Source organism: Haemorhous mexicanus, chromosome 3 (genome assembly GCF_027477595.1).
Source record: "Haemorhous mexicanus isolate bHaeMex1 chromosome 3, bHaeMex1.pri, whole genome shotgun sequence".
Lineage (NCBI taxonomy): Eukaryota > Metazoa > Chordata > Aves > Passeriformes > Fringillidae > Haemorhous > Haemorhous mexicanus.
Genome location: NC_082343.1, coordinates 23,320,838 through 23,340,199, shown reverse-complemented (window position 1 = coordinate 23,340,199; position 19,362 = coordinate 23,320,838). Strand labels below are relative to the sequence as shown.

Genomic DNA, 19,362 nt, shown 5'->3' with positions numbered 1-19,362 from the left:
TTAACTTCATCCTGATGTGTATGACCTCCTGAATGAACTGTAGGTGGACTTGCAGTGAAGTGGTGTGACTGTATAGAATTCCACCTACCACATTTTTTAGCAGTGTTGTGTTTATAAAATCATCTTTTTTTAGTGCATGTTTTTCATGTCCAGCACAAACTGGAGCTCTATTTATATATCACACAATATACGCTGCGTTTAAAAGTGTTTTTCAACAAATTTTTAGTGTGTTCAGCATGTTTGGTATCTTTTTTGCATGCATATATTGCATGCTCTGTGAGTGTTTCTGAGGCATTTCTAGTGTTGCTTTTGGTGTACATTTACCACTTGCTTTTGAAACCTTTTCCCCGAGAATTTTAAAGTTGTATTTTGAAAGTGTCCAACAAGTGTTTGACATTTGTTTACATGCATCTGTCATGCACATTTGGCTTGGTTTTGCATGAGCTTTTTAGTTTCTAATGTGCTTTTGGGGTTAAAGGTTTCCAGGACTGTTTTTAGGTGTGGTTTTGGTCTCTAGGGCATGGCTAAAATGTTATTTCTGTTCAGGATTTCTTTAGTGGGTTCTTTTTGCATACATACACCGTATGATTTTTCAGTGTGTTATTTTATGAGTTATCCAGTGGAATTTTTTCTGTGTATCCAGTATTTTTGCTAGGCCTTTTTAGCATGAATTTACCATCTGCAATTTACAATTAGGCATTTTAATGGTTTTTAATCTTTGAACATGTTTGGTGTTTTTTTTGGCATGCATCCACCAGATCCTTTTTGGTGAGGTTTTCAGTTTCTGAGGTGTCTTTTGGGTTTATTAAATCCTTTTCAGAACCTAAGGCGTTTTGGTCTTATTAAATCCTTTTTATGGTGTTTACAAGTTGGTGGTTTTTGTTTTGTTCTGGTTTTTTTAATTAGCATTCATTTGTGTTCATGGTTTTTCTATGCACTTTGTATGGGGTTTAGTGTCCAGGATGTTTGGCATTTTTAAAATGCATCTGTCATATGCTCTTGTTTCTGGTCCGGGATTTTTGTGGTTTTTTTGATGTGGATTTTGATTCTTACAGTCTTGTCCCAGCATGTTTGGCATTACTGCAGTGGTATTTCAGGTGTCCAGTATGTTTGGAATCTTTTGGCATGAATTCCAATGTGGTCTTTTTTTGGTAAGCTTCTTGAACTTTTGAAAAAATGTCTTTTGTTTCTTAGGCATTGCTGCAGTGTTGCTTTCCATTGCCATGTGTTTTGAATATGTTTTGATGGTTTTTTTAAACATACAGCACACTTCAGCATGGATTCACCCTTTTTTTTTTTTTCCTTTTGCATTCTGCTACCACATCCTTTTTTTTTCTCCTCCCCATATTTTTAGCATTTTTAGTGTTGAGCTTGTTTGGCATTTTTTTTCCCACACCTCTAGGGCATGCTTTATGTGTATTTGCAGTTCCTATGTGTTGTGTCTGGTTTTTGTGTTCATTGCCATACGTGCTTTTTGCATGGTTTGGATGTATTGTGCACGTTTTAGCACCCAGAGAGTATTTGGTGTTTTTTCGTGCATATCTAGTGCTGATTTTTGCAGGTTTTCTTTGTGTGGCATTTTTTAGCAGTGTTGGGCAGTCATCTAGAGGCTATTTTCCCAAATTTTCTGTGTGGCTCAGATTGGTATGTTTTAGCATCCAGTGTGTTTCACATTTGTTGGCCTGCATCTCTGAAGCTGAATTCTGATGTAGATTTTGTGGCTCTCTGCTGGGTGTAGAGCTAGGTGAAATTCCTGGTTTAAATTGTATTTCACATCAGCCAAATTGTATCCAAGTTTCACGTAATTTCATTTTTTCTTATTTGTGAAGTTGGAAGTGGGGTAAGTTTTAGTGCTATGTCAGAGTATGGGCAATAATTGTTAAATAAAGCATATAGTATTAGTTTCATTCTGAGATTATTTTAAATCTGATTTACAGAGTAGAGTTCTCACTGGACAAATTATTTACAAAGCTAGTATTTGCAGAGCATAATTTAACTTAAGGTAGAAGATGTGATAGCTATTCATAGGGCAGAAAAGAGAGGGATAAAAGAAAATCAGGGTGGAAGAGAGTATAGGTGTCTAATATCTTAAATAATTAAAAATTTCTATAAATGCAAATTAACTGTTTTTACACTAGCTCTGTAAGCAAGAGAAGAATTGAGTGAAATCTCTTCTGAAAAACATCCTTGTTGTATTGTATTTAGTGAACAAAAGTGACTGAAAAGCACATTTTGAGAGAAGGAAATACATAGAAACATTCAATGCAGTTATTTATTAAAAAGCTCATTGAAATTAAACTAAACAAAACCAAAGCCCCCTACATTTAGATGAAGCTGAGACACAGAAGAATACAGAAAAGTGGAGTAATGTAAAAACAAATTTTAAATGATTGGTACATAGCTGAAAGGAACAGCATTATCTGACTCTCCAATTTAAGAATTATTTTTGTATTTACAATATAAAATTTTACTGTGTATCCTTCCATTGCAATTCTGCACATAGTAACTGCCATATGATTTATTTTAATTTAAAATAAAAATCCTAAGGGTTTTTTTGTACTAATAGAAAAATACAATCTTCATAGGTAACAAGGTTTTGAAAAACTCGTTTTCAGTCTCATTCTGTTAGCAACGACCTGCAAGGTCCATCTCTTTCAAGATCTTTTGTTTCCATGCTGCTTTGATGGACCATTTCTGCAGTGTTGCTTCCCTGTGGCAATGTTACAATTGTTGCAGCTTTTAGACTAGTTTCTAATTAAACTTGTGAGTAGAATTGTTGGCAACTGGTGGGGGGGTTTTTTGTGATTTTTTTTTTGTCAGGTTTGGTTTTTTGTTTTGTTTTGGTTGGTTGGGATTTTTTGGATACCTGTGCTTTAAATAATGTCTGTACCTATTGTTTGCAGAGGGTGCAGTTTGCAAAACGGGCATTGGTGGTTCTGACAGTTGAATTTAGTTGTAGTAGAGGTGTTAAATCTGAGGAGCATCTCCAGTTCGGTATTCAGAGTTTCAGGAGATGGTGTGGAGAACTGAGATGTATTTAAAAACAAATGTGTCATGCTGTGCTTCTGTATTTCATGGAACTAAGGACTTGCCACAAAGTGTGTGTGTTTTTATGTTGTTGCAGTATAGCTCCTTGTATCAAAGCAGAAAAATTGCTATGGGTGGGAAAAAGAAATCATCTGACTTTCTCTGTACTTCACTTGAACATTTCCTACTTGTTTTATAGGAAAAAAACTCAATGAACTTGATCATGGAAATCTAAAATGTTCTGACATATCCAGCTGCTAAAATTATGATACCTATATCTAGGACATAATTACTGTCCTATCCTAATATGCATTAACATAATTTTTTCAGTACTTTCAAGCTACTTCTATTTTTTTGTTGTTGTTGGACACTTGTAAGTATTTTCATATGTTGACCATACATGGCATTTTACCAAAATATGGGTAAATCTGCATGTACTGTATCTAGTAATTGCAGAAATGTACTCTAGTATATAAAAAATACTACACTCCCCCCCCCCCCCCAACCCATCAAAAAAGAAACAAAATCTCCCCAGATATTGATAGCAGTGAGTCAGAAAGATGGTTTTCATTATAAAGCTCACATAGAGGTGCTCTTTGTATTTGAAGACACTGAATGAGGTAATGTGTTTATGAATTTGGTGCCGTGTACAGTAGGAAGTTTTGTGAGAAGCTAACTGAAACATGAACATGCACTTTGCTGGGTGTTTAGTTGTTCAGGTCTGCTCCAGAAAATTAATTGTGGATTCTTTTAACAGGAACTTACATTTGGTTTTTATGTAAATAGGAAATTTTGAATGGCTCATTGCTGGAGAAGTAAGAACTGTGTTATATGCTAAAGTTGTAGTTGACACTTCTTAAAAATATCAGAAAGATGTGATCTGCTAGTCTTTACAATTCTCAGACATACACACACTATAATGAAGTGTGTGTATGTCTGGGAATTGTAAAGACTAGCAGAAATAATGTTGATTTAGATGCAGAATGACATCCTGAAAGAAATGTTGGAAGAGTCAGCTGGCTGCATAAGCACCTTTGAGCATTTCCTTGAGAAGAGTGATAATGAAAGTATTGAGCAGTACAACATTGCTTGAAAGTACAAAAAGAGGAAAAGGAGGAAGGAGGTAGGCAGGGCTGCCTGGGAATTAAACTGCCAGCAAGATGCCAGGAGGTCTGTGAACTGAGCCAGTACTGAATAATGTTCTTCCTTCCCCTAAAGCCCTCTAGTTCTTGAAGCAGTTTTCCTGATGCTATCATGATGTTAATGGGCTGGAAAATGCGACAGTGCCTAATGTTTCAGCTCTGTTCTAACATGTATTTCTATTTTTTTTTAGCTCAGCGTCCTGAGAAACTAAGGCTTGTGTAATTGTGCCTTTAGAAAGTCAAACCCCTTACTGATGTGGCTAATATCAGCTCAATTTGAGAGTAAAGCTAGTTGCAAATGTAATTATACTTCTTCAAATTCTGCGAAATGGCAGCTGAGTAAGAGGAGAGCCTGTGTTTTGGTGCTGCTGAGGGCCAGGCAGGCTCAGCTCATACCTGTGAGGTTTGCAGCTGCCTGGCAATCAGTGAATGCACACCAGTCAGCCTGGCAGGGCTGGTCCTGATGTGTCCTATCTGGTGCCCAGTGGAGATACTGCGAAGATGTGGATAAGCAAAATTAGTTTTTATTGAGTTTGATGAAATGGAACAGGGAGAGATTCTTGAGAAACGAGGGAAAATATCGTACAGAATTTTTTTCTTGTAAAAAAGTTTTCTGTTTCTGGTATTGTTAGGTGTTTACTTCTTCACCATTCATTTTCTACTGCATTGTAACAGCGTTCATGTGAATTTGTAGATTCATTTAGCTGCTGCGCTTTGCTGAGGGAAGTTGTTTTCTTTCCATGACATCCAATTTTGCATGGAATGAGCCAAGAGCCCCTAATGCACTGCCAGTGTGGCTCTGAAGACTTAGGAAGTTTGGTGAGCAGCTTAATAGGGCCTGATTTCAGTGTTACCACTGACTGTGGTAGCATTGCTTTTGCCTTCTTTCTGCTTGCTTGTTGCTCACTCTTTTGTACAGCTGCTCCTGTTTGTACAGCTGAAACGGCAGGGTGGGCAAGGCACGGAACCAGTCCAGCTGAAAATTAGCCCAATGATGTCTTTTCTTTTCTTTCATGGGAAAAATAAGCCCCAAAAGCTTTGTTTGTGATCTTGTGAGTATGTGTGTGTCTTTTTAGTTTTATTTTCTTTTTTCTGATACCGCATGGGCAGGAGCTATTTACTTGAAGAATTTCTGGAAAGAATCCTGCTTTGATACTTTCTTCTGGGATTATTTTTTTGCTTGCTCTAAGTATAAATGAATTTTGCTTTTGTATTCAATGTTTCTTTTGTCCTCTTCAAAGGTTAATGCCACAGAGCTGTCACAGGTGGTTCTTATTTTTCTGGTCATGCTGTTATAGCAGTACTGTTTCTTGAACTTGTCTTCCCAGTCCTTTTTTTCCCCTCTGTATAGCTGTTGCAATATCTGTTCTATTCTCCTCCAATTATTACTGTTAACCTTTGCCCTTTTTCTTTTGTAAACTTGTAACTATTTCAACAACAAAGTGATGTTGATATAAAAAGCTAAAATAAGTTGCGTGCAATTGTGAAGGATGTGAATTTAAGGTAGCAATCCAAGGGTTTTCTCCTGAGAAGCAAATCTCTTCAGGTGAACTGTGGGATTGTTTTTAAGTTGTTTTTTTCTAATTGGAATGTTTTGGGTGCTGAGTAGAGAAAAAGGAATGATCATACATTTTAGTAAATGAGCAGCTTCCAGCTCTGTTTACCTCTTGAATCCAGAAGGAGATGAGACCCTGTCTGCATGGAGTTACTTCAGAGGAAAGCTTCAGTGTCTGGTAGCAGGGCTTCACCATCTCCCCTACACTTTGTCTCCTCCATAAATGGCACCTTGGAATTGAAGATCTGTTTGGGGGCTTTTAGCAATACTTTGTTTACTACCCGCTCATATTGTGCGTTGTTCTTGAGAATACGTGAAGATTGCTCAGCTCCTTACAGGATTTGGGCCATAATCAAGGCTGACACTGACTGGCATATTGTCAAATTGTGCATGTATCATTTATTGTCAGATAACACTGGACATCCGTTAGTGTCTCTTGGCTAATCAAGAGTGTTGCCTCACATATTCTTACGATGAGAGGGCGAAGGATTCTTGTCGTAGCTGCCAGCTTTCATCATCCGAGCGGATTGCAGAAGACGGGACTCTAGGGACAATTGAAAATAGGAAGTTTGAAGATTTGCTATGTTCTCCTGAAGCGTTGGAGTGACTTTCATAGACTCAGGGCATTGTCTCCAGAAGGTTGCTTTTGTCTCATTTGTTTTCTTTCGTTGTAGTTATTATTGCAAAATAAATGTGTAGTTATTGCTAAAACTGTCAGTCTGTGTGTCTGTTCCAGGGCGATTTGATGAAACTGTGATTGAAGAAAGAAGGCAATGTGCTGAAGATCTCTTGCAGTTTTCTGCCAATATCCCTGCTCTCTATAACAGCAAACAGCTGGAAGAGTTTTTTAAGGTTGGTTAGTATTTGCAGAAGTATTTGCTTCTTACGGACATGACCGAAGTGTAGTGCTGATTCTGCTTTACTTTATAAACCACGGAATGGCAGTGAGCTGCTCTGACATACTTTGTGAAGGGACTGGAGCTTTTCTGTTCACTCTGGAAATGTGGCTTTAAAAAAACTCCATGCCACACCTCTACGAGGTGAAAAATTTTACAGGAACTTCAGGTGAAGGGATTTGAATTTTTTTTTTATTGAGCAAAACTTGTGAGGATAAATTCCAGTGGGAATTAATAAAAATATTGCCACTGTTCCTATATTTTCAGTAGGTGTTTATAGTTTCAAACCAAAGGAGTGAAGACTGTTTACACTGTTTCCTTATGGTCTTTCTGGACTCAGGTCCACAGCAGCAAATTTGGCATGTAACTAGTCCAGCCTGCTGCTTGTACAGTGCTGTGAGAACCAGTATCCATAACAAATTTTAGAACAGTACATTGATATGGGCTTGCTCTTTATTACAGCTGAAGCAGTTTCTGTTCAGTAGTTCCTTCAAACCTCTTTATTTTCAGTAGCTTAGTCTAATGTTCTGCAAACTCAAAGCATAAATTTACATGTACCCATGATAGTAACTGTCTGGGATTAAGGAAATGTTCATCTGGCTGAGATGGGACTTAAGCATATTAATGTGTTTAGTATATTTAAATGACATCTATATGCAAGAGCAAAATTTTATCAAAGCTTAAGATTCTTCACTTGTTTTCATGATGAAGTTATTGCAGTGTTCTTTAAAATTCTCAAAATAGTGTTCTTTAAGCTTTGGTGTCAACAAATGACTGGGAGACCGAGTTAGACTATTTTACTTTTTGATTTATTTGCATTTGCATTTTTTCTGTTCTTTGGAAATACTTCTGTGGTTTTGGGTAGTTTTTCAGACCTCTCTTTCCTTCCTTTGCTTAATAAAAGTGTTAGTTTTAGCCTCCCAATGGACCTTTTCTGGCTTTGCAGGGAAATGAATAATACTAGAAAACCAATGTTTTTTTTAGGACAAACTGTGTCTTCAAGGGGGTTATGCAAATGCAATAATTTAGGCTCATTTAACAAATGAGCTAAACCACAGCTGATGTGGTGTCATGCTTTCCTGGAAGAGACCCTTAGGTTTAGTCTGTCACCAGCTCAGCCTGTGTGCTTTTAGCTCTACCCATGGGTGGTTTTGTTCCTTTTCAGATTTTTGTGGCTGTGGAGAGAGAGACTTGGACAATGAATTCTTAGAAACATCTGAAGGGAGTGTTCTGTGCATCTATGTGTTATAAACTCCAGAAGAATGAGCTGGCTTGTGTGAAAATGTGCTGGGCTGGTTCAAGACAGATTAGCAATGCCTGTTTGCAATATGATGTTGAAAATGGTGCACTTTTTGTTAAAATGGCATGGAAAGTGTGCACCTGAGATGTGAAGCAGAAATTTAAGAAAACACTGGAAATGTTTAGGTGGTTTCTAATGCTATTGTTACTTCTCTTAGCTTTGATTCCTTTAAGGCTTGGAGAGGAATGTCCTCCCTGTATCTTTGTAAAGTCTCATCTATGACTGAACTCAAGATAGTGGGTCATGAGTGGGACATTAGTATGATGGACAGTCCTGTGCTTGGGAGCACCACTGAAGGGCACAGACTATATGTGACACAAGAGATCAGGAGCATTATTATTCTCTCCCTGTTAGACTTGGGTGTGTATGTCTATGTGGCTCAAAATTCTGATGATGCAGTAGGCTAAATATTTAGATACCTAGTCAGTCTGTGGCAACCAAACATAGCTTAACTGAAAGTCCTTGTTAAATTTTGAAGGCTTATATAGTTTAATTCAATTCATTAACTCTAAAGTAATGGAGCACTCACTGATTAGGAAATATCATTTTGGCTATCACTTCTATACAGTGAGAATTTCCATAGAGCACAGCAGCTGAGTAATTCCTTTGCCTCTTTTTTTTTTCAGGGTGGAGAGGTGCATGATGGCTCTGAGTTGATTGGTCCTGTTGAGCCTCTGTCTGACTTTCTGACTGACAACCTGTCTGACTGCAGCTCTGAAGGTTCGTTTTCTCTTCCCACATAACCTCATAGCATGATCTGTTTTAAAGCAGCTCGTAAATGGCAAGTGACAGATTTCTTCATGGAGCATTGGCCTCCAGTTTTTGTTTGCTTGTTACAGCAAAAATGCTGAGCTGGGATTGGCAAGAGATAAATTGGGCTCAGCAGAGCTGTCTGCACCTCTGGAAGTTTTATTCTAAAGGTGTACATGCTGACTTGGATACCACGTGTAGAGTAATTTTAGTGGCACTTTTAGTGGCAGTTCACTTGCACTGAATAATAGTAGAGCTGTAAGGAAGGGTCAGTCAGCCCCAATAAATACTGTACTGGAGCTTCTTGCCTGCCTCTGGGCTGAGTCAGTTTAAGCATTTCTGTGTACCATGCAATCTTTTAGATATTTATGTATTTCTGAGTTATGCTTGGTCCTTGTGATTTCTATGAAATTCGTCTTCAGCTCTTAACTTTTCCTTTGGAATTGCTTAGCGCTCCTATAAATCCACATTCTTATACAAACGTTTTTTAGGCCTATTTAGGAGGGGATCTCATCAGTCTGGCACAGAATTTGCTTTGATAAAACAATCCTTGCATAACAAAACATGGGTTTTGTCTTCTGACAGTGGCTGGTTAATTTTTTTAACGTGAGGTTGTATGATTTGTCACTGGGATCTCTCTGTGTCAATAACTTTGTGTTTAGTTGTACAACATGTTCTACATAGGAAGTGAGCTTTGCATTTTATTTTGTAGTACCTTCTATGACGTTAATGAACTGATGTCCCCACAATATTTACTTCTGTGAAGGGAAAGGTATAGAAGTTGTTGTTGTTGTTTATATATATAGCCACATAGGTTTGTGTTTATATATAACACATATGTTTATATATAAACATATATGTTTATATGTAGTTGTTTAGTTGAAGAGGGCAGTTATGATAAATAGCACTAACTAGTGTTAAAGGGTTTTAATGATTTCTGTGGAATTTAACATTTCAGATTCTGACAATGCACTCACTTTACACTGTGCCCTATAAAATAGACTGCTTCTAAAAGTGCTTAATGTGAACGTTTCTATTCATTATTCACAAGGGCCTCATTTTTAGCAGAAGAAAACCACTTCCTTTATGTCAGATAAAATACTGAAAAGAAAAAAATGCTGTAAAGTAGAAAAATTCTTTGATACCCTTCTGAATCGGCTGGAGGGCTTTTACAGGATCCTTGGAACAACTACGAGCACAGGAGTTGAACATGCTGAATGTGAATTTTGTGGAGTTATATTTTCTAAAAACCTATGTGTCTTCAGGCTCACATTGTCTTATGTTTGAAAGCAGATTTTGGTGGGCAGGAGGCTGTGGACAGAAGGAAACGTCTGTCTTTAAAACCTCTAGATGGCAGTGGCAATACTCAGCCCTGGGTCCTCTCCCTGACTCTCCTCCCAGCCTCCTGCCTGCAGCTGATTTTTCCCAGTTTGATTATGGCAGTTAACTGTGGCTGGTTCACTCTGTCACTTTCTGTGGGCATGCAAGGGCCTCCACGTGGGCACTGCCCCTTCAAGCTGTTGTACTGAGAAGTAGCAAATCCATCCTTTAAAAGGTGCTGCTGTTTGCTTTCAAGGGTGGGTTGTGTTTTCTCATTTTATCTGTTCTTTCCAAAAGTTCATTTTGCAGAAGGTGTGCACATTAATGGTGGAAGATGCAAATTGACAGTAGTAGAAATGTTTTTGTACCAAAATAAGCAATTATTATCTTGCTTGTAAAAGGAGTGTGGCAGTTGATGCTTTCATAGGAATCTGCTTTTCAAGAGTCCAGGTTACCCAGGCTTTCCACCAGTTTTTGGAAACCGTGTTTACTTTTCAGATACCTGGTAAAATTGGGCAAGGCAGAGACAAGTACAGAGATTTGTGTTCAATTTCAACATCATTATTCTCATCTTATATTCCTGACAAACAGTCACTTTGTCTTCTTCTCTGAGTACACTGGAGGATGTTCAGATTTCCCACTTCCTCATCATAAATCTTTCTATATGAATTAACTTACCAGATTCTTTAGAGAACTTCATCAGGAAGTAAATTTTTTTTTTCATTCTCTTTTTTTCCTCTCTCCTTCTGTTTTACCATGTACACATTATCTTCCCAGAAATAATATTGTGCACTTGAGATGCTTCCTGCCCCGTAAGCTGACTGGAAACCTGTGACTATTGTGTGGTGCCAGCTCCAGGCTCTAAACCTGACCTAAAGAAAAGTTTATTAGCTCAGGCTCTGTGCCATGCTAGCTGTGTTCATACAGCTTTGGTCCAGTTGGCTACAAGACAAGAGCAAACGTGGTTTTGTTTGGCCTGTAGGGAGGGGAACTTCAGTCTATGTGAAATCTGCTGTGTGGATGGGCTCTAACTCATCTCTAATTCATATGGGTGGCCCAGAACACCCTTCCAAAACCCCCAGCTTTTCCATTCATGGTTTCTCTCTGCACTCTTCATCCATCAATCAGATCTGCTTTCGCCACCTGATACCTCTGAATGGTGTTTAATAAATGCTCAGTTCTCCACCCCCAAATTTGATATTGCTGCCCCTAAATTGAGCAGGTGAATGGCCCATTATTATTATGCATTATTATGCTATTCATTAGCATATTATTATGCTAATGAATCCTCTGCCTTCCTCCAACTTTTCTGTTGTGAGTTTTCCTTCTTTCTTGCAGGATTGGGGGCTACACAGTTTTCTTCTCTGCCTGTACACTTCCCTTCATGGCCCTTCCATGAGAAGATCAGGAACATTGTCTTCTGTGCACCCTGTCCCTTCCTCTCAAGTAGTATAGTGTCTTAAGTGTCACTGTCCCTTGCTTTTCAGACAAAAAATGGCTGGAAATTTGTTGTCCTTCATGTCTTTTTTCTCTCACTCATGTTAAGGAACTGCTGGATTTTAGAAAAGCAGCATTTCTTTAGGGCCTTCTTACTCCTCTTCCCTAAATTGTAAATTCCTATAACTTTACAGCTCCAAAATATGAAAGAAAGTTTGAGTTAGTTGCCTTTGAGTCAGCTCCTAGCTGCTGCCACATACTTTTTGAAAATGAGTCAGAATATGTTACCTGGAAATGTGGTTAAACTCATCACTCTGACAATAATATAGGAGAAAGCAGACACCAGGTTTTAGCTCAGAATTTACTTTCTCTGTGCATGCAAACAGCTAAATGTCTTGACCTTGTTGCCTGTTTTATTGCCTCAGTGGGTACATGTGCCAAGGTGATAAAACAAACTGCTACTTGATATCCAGGTGGCACTGCCAAATTTGTGGCTTGCTCCATATATCTCATGTAGAGTACTATTCTGGAATGACGTTTTTGAGACTGAAAGCTGGATTTTTTTTTTTTCCCTTTGTGTGTAGGTCCCAGCTATGAAAGCTTTCCTGTTTTAAGTCTCCTTAGCCATAAATCGTCAGAGCAGAGAGAGAGAGGGACTATAGTCTTGCTCTTGTTGAAATGTGGAGTGTGAGGTTTGAATAATTCCCTGTCCAAGCAAGGACCTGTGTTTTGTTTTTAAATCTTGGAAGCAATGAGAAATGGCAAACCTAATACCTACTTTTAATGGTGTGTTAACAAATGGGTATCTCTGATATGCAGTCAAAGAGCAGTTTCATGTTATATACTTTTACTTATAGGAGGGTCATGTATTTTCATTCTGATGGCAAAGGAACTTGTTATCTGTTGTACACATGGGTGTCAGAAACATTTTTGTCCTTCTTTTCAGTTCGAAAGGATTTAAGTGGGCTTGATGATGTGACACTTACGAGCCAGTCGGAATGTGGAGGTGAGATCTAGAAGTTGTCTCCATTACATTTGTGGAAATGAAATCTTTAGAAAACCCTAATTGAGTGAATGCCTTTTGTGGATGATAATCCTTACAGAATGAAATGGTATATATGTAAAATAGCATTGTTGCCATTTATTCCCAAATAACCATGAAAAGTACCTGTGGTTTAGTTACTGAAGGTCAGTTTGCAGTAAGGGTGTAGTGACTTATGGCAAATGTAAAAAAAAAAAGTGTTAGCTCAGATTTGAGTGATGAAAGAGGTGTTAATTTATTTTACCATGTGCTAGCAACAAAGAAAGATCATATGTATTACATGTGAGCTGAGCGCTGCATGATGTGTAAGCTGACAGTAGCTCTGTGTTAATTCAAACTCCTAATTTACTGTTTTGAGGATGCTTCATCTTGCTGATTATAAACAGTATGTTGGGATTTCTTGCAACAGTAATTTGGCTCCTGCTGGTTGACTTTTCTAATAGCAGTCACACAGGTTTAGTTTTGTAATTTCTGGGAGCCCAACGGTGACCTGCTTTGCAAGTTTAAGTTGGGTGTTAGATGTTGGTCTCTTCATTTCCAGTACTGAAATGAAGACTGGTTGTTATTCAGAGTTTGTGATTAATTTTTAAAAATATGTTTCTATAGGTACTAAAATTTTTTTAGAGGCAGCATTGCAATCAGGGAATTTCTGTGGGTATTCTGAGGAAACTGTGTAAGTGAAAAGAGCTAAATCTTTGAATGGGATAAGGAATTTTGAAGGCTCCTAAGGTATATGAGCAATCCAGAGTAATGGATGCCTTTCTGATTTCCAGGCTTCTCCAGTGACAGTGACCTGATCTCTCTGACAGTCGATGTAGATTCTCTCGCTGAGGTAGATGATGGAATGGCATCCAACCAAAGTTCTCCCAGTAGAGCTGCTGGCCTTTGTGTTACTTCTGAACCCCCAGTCCAAAGCACGCTGGCATCTGAGCAGGAGTGGAGCAAACCTGAAGGAGAAAAGGAAAGCCATGGTTTGTTTACTGGAAGTTTAAAATCCAAGCCAGGCAAACAAGATTACTTGGAGAAAGCAGGCGAGTTAATAAAACTGGCCTTGAAGAAGGAGGAGGAGGAAGATTATGAAACTGCCTTAAGCTTTTATAGAAAGGGGGTTGATCTGCTTCTGGAAGGTGTTCAAGGTATGGATCTTCTCATGATGTTTGTCTTCTCCTTGCTAATGGTTGTTTATGAAACTTCCATGGCAAACATCAGCTTACTACGTTGCAAAGAAGTAATCTGAAATGCAGAGTTACATGTGCTTGGTTTTCATGTACTTGATAGCTGTGTGCACGTGAGAGAGAGAGAGAGAGAAACCTTTCTAAGACTGAATAATAATTTAGGGTCTCATCTTCCAAGTGCCCAATATCTCTTCTGTTAGAATTGCAGCACAACCTTCAACTTGCAGGTAAGTAGCAAAGTGCTCCACTTTTGCCTCTATTCTTTTTATTGCCTAGCCATTAATTAATATGTGGCACTTGCAGCTCTGTTGAAACATTATTTAATTTACATGGTTAAGTGAGGATTAATTATCCCCATTTTACGCTTGGGAAGAGGCAGACTCAGGTTAACTTCCCAATCACAAAAGGATTAGAATTGCTCTTGTCTCACAGCGTCTTGCTTCTTCCTAAACTATTCTCCTTTTCTAGCTAAAGGATGCATAGAAACTTACATGCTTGCATTGCTAGAGGAGAACAGGGTTTTTTTTTACCTTTTCAAAAGACTTTGGTCTGTCAATATATGTCTGCAAATCCTGTTGTTAATAGACCGGGTGCAACTACATGCAAATTTCTGCCTCCTTGCACCTTGTCAGTAAGGGAGAAAATTTTTTCCTTTCTCTCTCTTGAGAATCTCAAGTGATAACCTCATGTAATCTGCGTTTTGTCCAACAGTGGCTTAAAACTATAAAGTACAGGGAAAGATTTGTTCTTTCCTGGAGTGAATTCAGGGTCTGTGTATTGTGCTTCTGTCCCATACAGATCAAATCAGTGAGATTAGAATTGTGCCTTTGTTTGACAGTGTACAGCACGGGTGCATTTTGCTGCTCCAGATATGGACTTAGACATGAATGTACCAAACACACAAGCAAGAAGCCTTTGCTGCATCCCAGTGGGATGCACAGCAGTGGTCCAGACCTTCTGAACAGTTCTAGCAATGGAATTACCTGCTGAGCTGATTTAATGGGGCCTGGCAAAAAATAATGGGTAGGTTACTGATGAGAACTAGAGGAGTGAGCCAAGATATGTGCATAGCCTTTGCTTAAAGTGTCTTATACTTTTTGGCAAAAGTAAATCCACCTCTTTTCAAGTCTCAGTGATGTCAGTAGGGTTGCTGCTTTGCTGCTTGTTGTGGCTTTTCAATAGCATCCTTCCTTTCCTTGCCTGTGTTGTCAAAATGTTTTTCATTCTTAGTGTTGAATATGCTGGCAGTCTTCTTTTGGAGAGCCCAGCTATTCTTTCTTTGCAAATACACTTTTTCACAGACCTGTGGGCCATTCAGTTGTGATCTTCTGAAGGATATCCTATTTTGTCATAAACACTTCTGTCTGCCAGCCATGATGCAAGGCTGCCATGATGCTGTTTTGAACTGACAGTTCAAAACTTCAACTTCAAAAGCTTTCTTTATTAAACAGTTTCAAACTGTTAGGGCATGAAAACAAGTCAGTCTATTTCACATCAGTTTTGCTGTGGTAATTACTGTGTATACTTGAGTTGTGGCAGTGGTTAAACATGTTGGCTTTGAATTCGTGGTAATCCTTAGGGTAATACATTTGCTTTAAAGTTATGGAAGACTCTTTGCATGTAGGTGACTTGCTCAACTCATGCATATGAACTTGTTAAACCAGAGTAGGTTGAACTTCTTACTTATATTTGCCAAAATTTTCTCCAAGGATTTTTTTCTTCTTTGCTGTTGACCAGCCTCTGTTCCGGCTGCCTCAGATATCTATCACCCACTTATCCCTGCTTTTCAGGCTAGGAAGAAATTCAAGGAATTTTAGAAAATTGTGATATTCTGCCTGATTTTCTTGATGCCACTCAGTGCAGTGGGAGTGTTACTAATAAATTTTTAGTGATGGTTACTTGTGTGGTGTGTGTCAGTGTTCCTGATGGATGAAGAAACATGTAACCTGCACCAGCACCTTTTTCTTTGCAGTTCCTGACATTGCCTCTGTATAGCACAGAAGAGGGAGTAATGGGAACGAGTTGCATTTTAGGTGGCATCTTATCCTTTGGGATAATTGTTCACAGGGTGGTTCCTTGCAGCCAGCTATTTTTTCATTTCTCTGTGTTACCCTGCATGGCTGTGAAGGAATATTCCTTCTCTTCTGGGCATTCACACTAGATTTGGGTAGATACAGCTCATTTTGTCCCATTCTCCTTGAAGCTTATGAAAGCTGGCAGAGAGAGACACTGCTGCCCTCTTCATGATGGCAGGGCTGGTCCAAATGTCTTCCTAAAAATGTGCCATCTCCCCATCTATGAGGACAGTAAAAAAACCCAAAAAAAAACCCAAACAAAACTTCCTAATCTATCTGCTTTGTGAAGGCAGTGTGTTTAGCATAAATATGTGAACGTTTAATGTATATTGCAGTAAAAACCCACAAAGCTTCTACCTAATCACTTGTTATTTAAACGCCCCTAGTTATGTATTTCACACGGATAATGACATACTCCTTTCAAAGATAAGCTTGGTGCAGTTATTACAAAACGCTTCTGGTCGTCTGCCACTGATTATTGTGCACCTCTTCAGTGTAAATAAGACTTTGTAACAGCTGAGAGTGAAACACAGCGCTCATCGATCCTTACCCACCTGTGCAGTGCAGTCTCTGTGCGCAGCCTCTGCAGAACGGGCCGCAGGTGGCTTTTTCCCTGGAAAACGCAGTGACACGGGAATACGCACTTTGGCCACGAGGTGGCGGCAAGGAAATAGAAATTGCCGCCCGAGACTTGGAATCGGGCGACTGTAGCGGCGCGCGGAGATGGGGGAAGGAATGCCACCCATCCTCTGTGCTTCCAGCTTGGCTTTTGAGACCGACCCTCGCTCAGGTGCAGCGCCTCTGCGAGCTGCTTCGCTGGGTCTGAGGGGTGAGGCTGTATCTGGCTCCAGTCGCGCCTTTAGGCTCAGCCCGAGATCTGCTGCTCTGGGCTGCCTCGACAACACCATGCTCAAGAAAGTTCAGTGCTGCAGGTTTATAGACCTGTGCTGGTTAGTTTGAGGTAGGTGGCTTCCCTAAAGGCAGTTGAGCACACTTGAGCCTGTTTTGTTCCTGATGACTTTCCAGCCCTCGGAGTGGCTGGCACTAGTGTTGGGCGAGGCAGGTGTTGTATATTTGAGAAATGGCCATCTTGACTTTGTTTTCAGCTCTGTGCACATGCTCTCAGATGTACAGTGGTGTTAATTATTCTGGGCAAGGTGCACATGTATTTTCTTTTGCTAGTCTCTTGCAGAGTTTAGTACTAAATCCTTTCATGTCCTACTTGTAGTCCTGCCAAGAGACCAAATTTGTGTCCCTTGGAGAAAGACTGCTGCCTGCGTGCTCAGAGACTGGTGTATAGCTTGGACTCTGGGCATCTGCTCCTTATACATATCTGGCCTACTTCTGCTCCATACTCCTCTTTAGTATTAACCAGTTGTCAGTGGGAAGGAGAGTGAAATCTTGGACTGGCAGTGTAGGCCTGGAACTGCACCTTTTGTGCCTTCCTGTTTCATGTACACCAGAGCTGCCTTGCTTGCAGTAGCTCAGTAGTAGACAGGGAGTAGCTGCCATAATTTACTTTTCCTTCTGAATATGTACCAATGCTGCTGCTCCTCTTGTCTTTTCTGGGCATTGCTGCATGCAGGGTTTGGAAGCTTTTGGAAGACAGGTTGTGTAGGATGGTCCAGCAATTCTCTAGGAGCAGAAACCTTCTAGAATTCAAGGTTTTCTGCCTTTTTAAGCATACTGAGTATGCTAACTGATGGAAACTTTGGCTCACAATTATAGCTGTTCCTTTGTTTTGCTAGCATGTCAGAGCACTTTGAGGTCAGTGCATTGCTTCAGGCCTAGAGATGGAAAAAAATGCACTAATCTATAGCAAGCCACCAACTTCTAGCTGGAAGTTAACTCTGTTTTATGCAAAGTAGTGCATTCCCTGACTTTGGTATAGGGCATAGTTTATGTTAGGAAGAAGCAGATCACGAGGCTGAAATTATGGAGAGTTTTTTTCATAATAAAGGAGTCCTGTTTGTATAAACTGCTCCTCTTTTTACAACAGCAGCCTTTCTTTAGTTATATCCATTATGGATCTGAGTCTGAGGTGTGTGATAAACAGAGTTAACACTGCTGCTTATTCCTGTGTTTCAATAACTTCAGGCATGTGAAGAAGCAAGAATGCTGCACAATATGGGCAGCCTAATTCATGTAGAAAAGTACAGGATCTCTTCCATGTGTTTTAGAAACCAAATGTGTTCATTCCTGGTCTGTCTATGTTGCACATTAACATCTGAAGGGAGACGACCCATTTACTCCGTCAGAGTTTTGGGATGTTTATTTTCACTTGTGTAGCAGCTGTGGCTGGGCAGAATGAATATTGATTTAGTTTAGGCAGCATGAACCTTGTTGCGTGAAGTATGTGGTGCCTCTGGAGTGTCAGCAGCCACAAGCTGTTTTCCAGGTATCTCTGTTTTGTGTTAGGGATCTACAAGTTCCGAATAAGCTGCTGGTGTCTTTGAAAGCAGGCTGTGAATGTCAGTTTTGCACTGCACCAGGCTATTTTAATGTTTATCCAGTAAACAGAGCTGGAACAAAAATTACACAAATTACTGGAACCTTGCTAAAATGACTTTGACTTTTAACCCAGAAATGCATATACAATGAAATGCTGGGAATACTTTGGATAACTAGATGATATTTTTGGATATACTGAAAACAAACCAACTTGTGTCTAATTACTGGGATTATGATGGGCTATGATTTGAACTTGTGATGGAGCCAGGGATGCAAACAGGAGCATGCTTGACAGAATGCCAAGAAGACAGTACTTTATGAAAAGGGAAACAGCCATGGCGTTCCACCAGCGCATTTCTGGCTTCCTTTGCTTGTTTGTTGAATGGCACTTGTGAAGACAACTTCTGTTATCACACAGTAGCTATTTTAAATTCCTTTCACTCATGAAGGCCTCTGAGTAGTGCTCCTCATTGATGTTAACAGTTTCTGAGCTATCCAGCAGATGTGTCTGGTTGTGGCAGTGTCTTTAAGGAAAGACACTGAAAACAGACCTGTTTTCTGAGAAGGTGAATATTGGGGTGTGAGCTGATGTCTGCAGGGAAACCCTCAGACTTGTGCTGAACTCCACAGGGAAGGTTGGTGATGGGATGACTGATGCAAGTGTCATTCCCCCCATTTGACCTTAGGCTTCTGTGTTCCTATGGTGTATTATCACTCAACCTGTTTGCTGTAGAACTGTTTGGGCTGAGTTTTCTGAACAATGATAAAAAGTGCTCCCTCTCTCCTAGTGCTTCATACAACCTTGAAATCACAGCTGCTGCTTCAGAAGAAAAGTTTGTGACGGGACTTGTCTGTTGACAAGCAGCTGGATTAAGAATGGATGTTGGGAATACTGTTGTTGGTTAAAAAAAAAGTCATATCTCACCATGCTGCCAGTGATGCTGAAACACATGCTAGTATGGACTATGAACTGTTCTTAGTTGGAATGTGTTGTCTTTCAAGCCCATTGCAGACCATACAGAGCTTCAGAGCAGACCAGTTCTGTAGGATCCTTCACTGTGCAGTAGGTGTTGGGTGGACTAGCCTGGGTGATGTAATTCCCTATGTGGAATTGCTGGGTTTAGACACCTTGTTGTGGCAAAGCAGTAAAATACAGCATGAGCCAGTAAAGTATGGTTAATGCATGTAGTTA

At 39.6% G+C, this 19,362-nt stretch overlaps 1 protein-coding gene across 2 annotated transcripts in view; it reads left to right on the top strand.

The window, feature by feature from the left end:
* The window catches only part of RPS6KC1 (ribosomal protein S6 kinase C1), an 85,630-nt gene that overhangs the window by 9,730 nt on the left and 56,538 nt on the right, over positions 1–19,362 (top strand). For both annotated transcript variants that reach the window (XM_059841066.1, XM_059841065.1), the window contains exons 4-7: positions 6,461–6,576; positions 8,547–8,640; positions 12,374–12,433; positions 13,243–13,605. In XM_059841066.1, coding sequence (XP_059697049.1) covers positions 6,461–6,576; positions 8,547–8,640; positions 12,374–12,433; positions 13,243–13,605 — 633 coding nt within the window. The remainder of the gene's footprint in view (positions 1–6,460; positions 6,577–8,546; positions 8,641–12,373; positions 12,434–13,242; positions 13,606–19,362) is intronic.